Here is an 8,073-nt window from a genome sequence, read left to right as displayed (position 1 = left end):
CCAGCAAAGTTTAAAAAACTGAAGAGCCACTACAAAAATATCAAGGACCCCAATGGCTGGAGCAGGTCAAACTGAAAGCTGTGGCGGTGGTTTGAAATCACCGTTAGCAGATGATGTGCAACTGTGATGTGCAAACTGCGTTTATATAACTTTGCATGTTTGAACTTGAAACTTATCTATGTTTGGTAGGCTCACACAGTACCATAAAACAGTAAGGGTTAATAGCAGCACAGCGCACGACATTGACAGCGGAGGTGCAAGCTTCAAGCCATAACTCCCGCCGTCATTGAGTCAATGGAAACACAAAATCTTTTTTGCAGAGCGGGATCGGGCGAAGAGGAATCATGCCATGCTGGAACCGTGAATAGAAAAGAGGCAAAAAGGGCTTTACCAGCTGTGTGATCGGTGGACCCTCTTCAAATTCAGAGGGCCATTCCAATACTAGTCATCTGTGAGCTGTCACGAATCACAGCAAAGTCAACCCATCATATAATTTTTCCAAGTTGGTGAGCTTTGCAATAATGAATGATAAAACAAGTTCTGCCCAGTCTAGGGACCTTCAATCACAGCTGAGTCCCTATGTTTTTTATCATAGAGTCAATGGAGACCTCTTTGGGACAGAGTGACTGGTAGCTACAGTAAGGAGGATGTTGCAGCTGATCAGCTTACTGTGCCATTTTTAACACCAACTTTTAATTCAAAACTTAGTTTATATCAGTAAAAAGAAGATCCAACCTCTAACTGAATTTGGTTCAGAGACTTTAGGCTTTTCGCAGGCTTTTTCAGATCATTCGGTAAAGCTGGACAACAGATTAGGCTTGCCTTTTGGCATTACACACTAATTGGTTTGGAGGAGTTCTGATCAGGTTAAAGATTTTCTTTTCTTATTAAAAAAATTTGCTTAAGTCAACGGCATTAGTATTCCTGGAGTTATGTGCTGCTGTTGGCCTGGTTCTTACAGGGAACAGCTGGATTTACACTAGCTGTGACAAAACTGGATGACAGAGAGGCTAACGGAGATACTCATAAGTACAGGAATACAGTGATGTGACAAAAATATTTTAAATACACAAAATGAAGACATGTCATGACATCATCAGTTCGATGATTAACTCAGCCATCATGCCATTTATAAGCTGGCCTCTGCAAAGCTGTCTAGGAGTTTATGTCACATTTGTTTTGGAAAGTAATTAATATGCTCATTCATTAACGTTACCATTCATTCTTGGGAAATTATTTACTATTTTGTTTGGGACAAAATGATTCCTGAGTGCAGTGGTTTCATTAATGTTCAGTTTTCTTTGCCTTTGAGTATTTGGAATTACATATAAGAGGAGATGGTCAGAGGGCCTTGGTAGATGAGCCACGGTTTGCTACTCTGGATGGAAGGAAGGGTAGGACACAAGGGATGAAAGAATGGAATAACAGAAGGAAAGGAGAAAGGGCATAATGTAGGAATGATAGAAGGAAGGGCAAGAGGGAGGAAGGAAGGATAGGACCTAAAAAAACAGGTAGAAAAAAAAAGACTGAAGCAAATGAGAGAAATGGAGGGAATGAAACAAGGGATTTAAGAGAGAAAGAATAAAAGGGATAAAATAGAGGAAGGAAAGATACTCCATGCTCCTATTTTCTTTATTCATACTTGTCAAGACTTGGAAAATACAGTTTTTTTAGGTACCAACTAAAGAGACACAGCTCTTTTTAATATGCCCTCAGTCAGTAATAATTACAATGATCATCAATATTTCTTTACAAAATGTAGAGAAGCTCCTGTTGGATTCGCAGTGCAAATGTAAACTTACAAAAATATGTTTAAAGACAGCTACAGATTTTCAAAATGATGCTTGACAGTGTTAAACTACCTTCACATTTGACTTCAGTGCTCTGCATAGGTGACTTCTTCACTATCACAAATGAGATGTCTTTTCTGCAATGCTTCAATTAAATATTACATCTAAATGTTCACCTTAATGTTTGTCTCAACAAGTAACTACTTTGTCTGTGTGCTGGTTGCCACCTTATTAAGGGGTGATGAGTGCTGCATAGTCCATCTAAGCATTATCACCCCCAGTACCACTTGTTAAGGTTATTGAATGCCCTGTATTCTTTGTGCCGTCTTAGGTAATCACAAGCCTGGCATGTGTGCTCTGCCCAGAAATGGGCTCTGTTTACTTTAAAGTGCCGTCTCCACTTAAAATATTCGAGGTACAGTTCTTGGTTCTTGTCCAGAAGAAGCAGGTACTCGGCCAGGTCTTTGGGCGAGTTGAAATCATCCACATGGATAAAAGCGTCTCCTTGAACAAAGTTCTCGTAGTTCTGCCTGCTTGTGCCAAGAACCACTGGCACCGTACCTATAGAGAGGGGGATGTACAGTTTTTCAGTGATGTAGTCCTTGTGGATTGAGTTCTCAAAGGACAAATAGAACTTACAGCTGGCCATAGTAGGGATGTAATCTTTGTCAGCAATATACTCCCCAAATGCATGTCCATATGCATGAACCTCAATGTGTTTGTACAACTCATTGTAATATTTTACCCTCACGTGCTCAGGATTCCAGTTGCTGACAATCCAGCAGACCAGTTTATTTTTGCTTGGTGGTACAAAGTCCTCCACAGTCTCTGCTGCTACAATAGACCCATAAGGCACTTGGATGTCAGAATCCTGACGGTAATTGAGAGTCAGATTGAACAAATTATTAATCCCAGCCAACTGGGCTGAATGCGAAGGCGACTCCAAGTTCATCCAAATCCATTTCTGGAACGGGGGCCGCTGTGATGTCGGTAAGTTGGACAGGTCCCCAGCAATGTCTCTGTGATGGATGACAATCCCATCTGATTTGTTGTAGAAGTTTTTGTCCGCTGTGATGAAGCAGCCCTCGATGTTAAAGGTGGAGCTGCAGATGTTCATTTCATAGGTTTGTCCAAAGGGCCACAGCCAGACAAGAACGGTGGTCACGTTTTTGTCACTCTTTGCAAAGACATGCTTGATATGGTTTGTGGAATCAGATGACTCTAATGGACCATTTAACCAGCTGGTGGATGGCTTAAAATACATCAAAAAGACAGTTACAAAACATCCAAGAATAAAAATGCTGAACAGAAGCGGTCGGAGGATTTTGTGAAATGTTCCAGATGACATGCTCTGTCCTGAGAAGGGGCACAGAAAACAAAAAAAAAACACAATCAAAAGAATCTGATTTCAGGATTATCAAGATGTCTCACATTATTGTTATTTTTTTTTATTTGTCTGGTTCATTCAAGATCATTAATTCTCACTGTCTCTACTGGAAGAAAACTGACATGAATGTGTACCCTGATAAGAACAACATAGTAAATACTTTAGATTAACACTGAACAGGGATGCTTCACTTTGCTTTACAAACCTGTTGGCAGCATGCTGAGATCCACACAAAGTCCTTTATGAATATGTGCTCTTTTAACAAATCTGATGGTCTGCAGTTAGAGATGCTTTTATGCTCTTTGGGAGAATAAAACAGGTCCTATAATGAGGTTTGGCTGATCTTGAATCAGCAGGTCGTCTTGCTGCCTCCTGTGAGTGAGCATGTAAAAAAACAATGAGAAAAATTGATTAAACAATGAGAGGGGATAAAACTCTCATGTCTATAGAGTGAATGTAATCAACACACAGAGAGCCTGCTTTATCCATTGCAAAGCCTGTTTTAATGTGTGTTTGGAAACACTGCGTTTTTGGAACACCTGGATCTGTCCAATTTTTTAAACCCTCTGAAACACAATATCACTCCAAGGTATAAAAAATGGTCAAGGTGTTCAGAAACAACAGAGCTAAACCAGTTCTAAACTGGAAGATCCTGAAACACCAGTGCCACTGTCCACAGTAAAGCAAGTTTAACACTGACATGGACTGAGAGGGTGCCAACTGAGAAATAAGCCCCAGCTCCAAAATTAGCAACAATAAGCTTGGCTGAAACTTACATCTGTCTAAATGGATAAGCCCATGCAGACAAAACTTGAAGAAGAATGTTTAGAGGATTTGAAGCTGTGATGTATGGCATGGTGGTGGCAGAATCATGCTGTGAGGCTAAAAACTATATCGAGCCATGCCAGGGATGGTACTACTGGAAAGGGGGCCTATGTTATTTTAACTGAGTCTTTAAGGAGCCAAGAACATCTTAGCTGACATGTTCAGAGACCATAGCTACAGTAAGGGGGATGTTTTAGCTGGTCATCTTACCATGCTATTCTTAATAATAACTCTTAGTGCAAAGGGAGAATTATCTAGGTTAAAGGATATCCACCACAGAGCTGAATTTGGAGTGGAGATGATAGTCTTTTGAGACATTGTTTTAGCTATTCTACATGACACTGCTAGATGATGGGCTCAGCCTGAGCTGATAAGCTTTGATTTTGAGATTTTTAGTATTGAGTAGACCTTGAAAGATGAAAGTTCTACTGATTTTAAAAGTGTATTCGAGTCATCTTATCACCATGAAAAATCCTGGACCTACACGTTGCTTTTTGCCTGGTAATCACAGAGAGCAGTCTCTGTTACATACTCTGTGAGGGAACAGCTGTGAGTCCGATGGACCACTGAGAGGCTAAGGAAAACCTTCATCAGTTCAAGGGTAAACTGACAGGACAGGATATTTCCTGTCGACACAAAACCCAGGCAACATTTTGATTATCAGTTTAATCTGTCATCAAATGAGTTATCAATACACCTTTACAACTCACAATGTTTCTGCAGATATGTTTTTCTCTGGCTATTTTTTTCATTGTGCCTTTTTTGTGTATTTATTTTATGTGTTTGGGTATTGTTATTTGTTTTGTATTACAGCTCCTGAGTGTTATAGTTTGTTAAACGGTCTAAGGATTTATCAAAAAAATTTAAATATTTTATATTTTTTCAACTATTGCAGCTGAGCAAATCTAATAGCTCTGGCCCTCAGACCTTAAGGACTAGGTAAGATGGCCTTGGCCACTCAGCCATGGTTCAGTACTGGTATCAAGAACACTTAAAAGCCAATTTAAATGAAGTAATATCCAGCCAGAATTATGCCAGAAGCTTCTTTATGTCCATAAAGAACATTTGGTTTCTCAGGTGCTTCTGACCTGGGACAAGAAAAAGCTAATTTATTTTTCCTTTAAAACAACTCCAATACCATAAATCTTATAGCTTTTTATATGAACACAATTTATTAAATGCTTAAACCATTACCATGTTACTTACTCAGCTATTTACAGAGGTCAGTTGTACAGACACTACTAACTTCATACATGCATGAAGCGCATCTGACCTGAGTAACCAAATGGATGTTTGAGCGAGTGTCATGCGACCTTAACAGCGGTTAGGGTATTGCTCGGACTACAACTTGTAAGCTATGACACCTCCAACCCATGTTTAGAGTTGAAAAGCCTTTTGGATAAGAGATACAAGGTCTTCAACAAACAAGAGAGAATGTCCAGTTGCCATCTAATTAAGCACTATGGTCTTATGAAATACAAAGGGTGTGTAAATATTAACTTGACCTGCCAAAAGAGTGTGTAACAGTTTCTCTGGTAGTAAACATTTGCAGTATCATTTGGTAATGTCATTGTTACTCACATTGGCCTACAACAGTGTTTAGTGTAGATACCCAAAGACCTCTATGTAATTAACTCTCTCATTCAAACGTGACAGCAGTTTGAAGGTTTCTAAAATAGCCTTCCCATTGAGTGCTAGGACCTTTATGCTATTTTATTTGTTGTAAAAGCCACTTTGGTCTTGACTGTACTTTGACCACCCATGAAGCTCAAAACCGAATCTAAGTGTCATGCAAATGAAGACATAGGAAAAATATTTACTGCATGTAATAAACTGACTGCTCACAACTTCACAGAATCCCCAGTTAAAAAATTTTTAACAGTCCGCTTTAAGGCTAAGGAAAGCAGGAAGTACTCCAGGTTTCCAGGTTACAGAACCTCAACAAACCAACATGATCCCTAATGTGGCAGTAGGAGCAGACAAAGGTGCAAAACCAACAATTAAAATGAATGCTTTCATTCTCATTTTATATGCATTATCATATACATCACAATTCTTTTTAATGCAATTTTAATATATAAATGTCTTCCAAATGCAGCATAGATCAGGTTCTGATTAGTGTAACTCCTTTTAAAGGCTTTTGGTTGCAATATATATATCTATTCAGGCAAATCCTCTTATAAAGCTAAGCATGCTCTCTCTCAGCAGCTACAATAAGCCCTTTGGTTTATTTACACAACTTAAATTTTACAGTTTATATACACAGCATTCTCATACCTTATCATGTTGGAATCTGGTATACATAAAAATATGAATAGATTCAATAAGGACAAACTATATTGATACTAAAACAAATGATAAAAAGCTAGATACTTGTTATTCCATCAGATACTGTCACGGTTCTGTCACGGTTTACTTGGAATTGGACACCAGAATGCAGACGAGCAGGCAGCGTGATGGTAAGTGAAGAAAAGGTTTAATTACAAAAACTCACACTCAGCAGGAGGCAGGAACAAAACAAACGGGCAGGCAAGACAGGCATGGCATGATCAAAAAAAAGACAAGACTTGGTTAGAGAACTAGACATGAGCATGAGAGCAAGACATGAGCATGAGAGATGTTTCCACGAAGACAAACAGAGCAGGTGTGAATATATCCAGTGAAAACCAGGTGGAGCAAGGGGACAGATTAACTTGGACAGGTGAGCCGAATAAACTTAATTGACAGACAGAACAAAACGTGGCTGCGGCAAAAACAGAGACTCTAATAAACAAACTAGAAAAACATGAAGCTAAAGCATAACCAGATCCAAAAACCAAACTTGACAAAACATGAACAAGATGACAAAACTAAAGCATGACCAGGAAAATAACAGAAGCATGATTCAAAATCTAAGAAGAATAATAACAAAAGAACGAGTCAAAACCTTAATTGTGAAAAACATAAGAAACCCGAAACCAAAAACCAAACAACCCTACAGGTCCTTCTCAAAATATTAGCATATTGTGATAAAGTTAATTATTTTCCATAATGTCATGATGAAAATTTAACATTCATATATTTTAGATTCATTGCACACTAACTGAAATATTTCAGGTCTTTTATTGTCTTAATACAGATGATTTTGGCATACAGCTCATGAAAACCCAAAATTCCTATCTCACAAAATTAGCATATCATTAAAAGGGTCTCTAAACGAGCTATGAACCTAATCATCTGAATCAACGAGTTAACTCTAAACACCTGCAAAAGATTCCTGAGGCCTTTAAACCTCCCAGCCTGGTTCATCACTCAAAACCCCAATCATGGGTAAGACTGCCGACCTGACTGCTGTCCAGAAGGCCACTATTGACACCCTCAAGCAAGAGGGTAAGACACAGAAAGATATTTCTGAACGAATAGGCTGTTCCCAGAGTGCTGTATCAAGGCACCTCAGTGGGAAGTCTGTGGGAAGGAAAAAGTGTGGCAGAAAACGCTGCACAACGAGAAGAGGTGACCGGACCCCGAGGAAGATTGTGGAGAAGGGCCGATTCCAGACCTTAGGGGACCTGCGGAAGCAGTGGACTGAGTCTGGAGTAGAAACATCCAGAGCCACCGTGCACAGGCGTGTGCAGGAAATGGGCTACAGGTGCCGCATTCCCCAGGTCAAGCCACTTTTGAACCAGAAACAGCGGCAGAAGCGCCTGACCTGGACTACAGAGAAGCAGCACTGGACTGTTTTTCGGATGAAAGCAAATTCTGCATGTCATTCGGAAATCAAGGTGCCAGAGTCTGGAGGAAGACTGGGGAGAAGGAAATGCCAAAATGCCAGAAGTCCAGTGTCAAGTACCCACAGTCAGTGATGGTCTGGGGTGCCGTGTCAGCTGCTGGTGTTGGTCCACTGTGTTTTATCAAGGGCAGGGTCAATGCAGCTAGCTATCAGGAGATTTTGGAGCACTTCATGCTTCCATCTGCTGAAAAGCTTTATGAAAATGAAGATTTCATTTTTCAGCACGACCTGGCACCTGCTCACAGTGCCAAAACCACTGGTAAATGGTTTACTGACCATGGTATCACTGTGCTCAATTGGAC

The 8,073-nt window shown here is 39.9% G+C and overlaps 1 protein-coding gene across 2 annotated transcripts in view; it reads right to left on the bottom strand.

Moving 5' to 3' along the window:
* Nucleotides 1–333: 333 nt before the first annotated feature.
* LOC124855957 (4-galactosyl-N-acetylglucosaminide 3-alpha-L-fucosyltransferase 9-like) overlaps nucleotides 334–8,073 on the bottom strand; it is a 29,011-nt gene continuing 21,271 nt past the window's right edge. For both annotated transcript variants that reach the window (XM_047346112.1, XM_047346113.1), the window contains exons 3-4: nucleotides 3,383–3,549; nucleotides 334–3,146 (exon numbers count right to left, since the gene is read on the bottom strand). In XM_047346112.1, the coding sequence (XP_047202068.1) occupies nucleotides 2,062–3,146; nucleotides 3,383–3,395 (1,098 nt within the window). In that variant the 5' untranslated portion in view covers nucleotides 3,396–3,549 and the 3' untranslated portion in view covers nucleotides 334–2,061. The remainder of the gene's footprint in view (nucleotides 3,147–3,382; nucleotides 3,550–8,073) is intronic.

This window comes from Girardinichthys multiradiatus, chromosome 19 (genome assembly GCF_021462225.1).
Source record: "Girardinichthys multiradiatus isolate DD_20200921_A chromosome 19, DD_fGirMul_XY1, whole genome shotgun sequence".
In the NCBI taxonomy this organism is placed as follows: domain Eukaryota; kingdom Metazoa; phylum Chordata; class Actinopteri; order Cyprinodontiformes; family Goodeidae; genus Girardinichthys; species Girardinichthys multiradiatus.
Note: the sequence above shows the minus strand (reverse complement) of the source record. Positions and strands in the feature narration are given on the sequence as shown.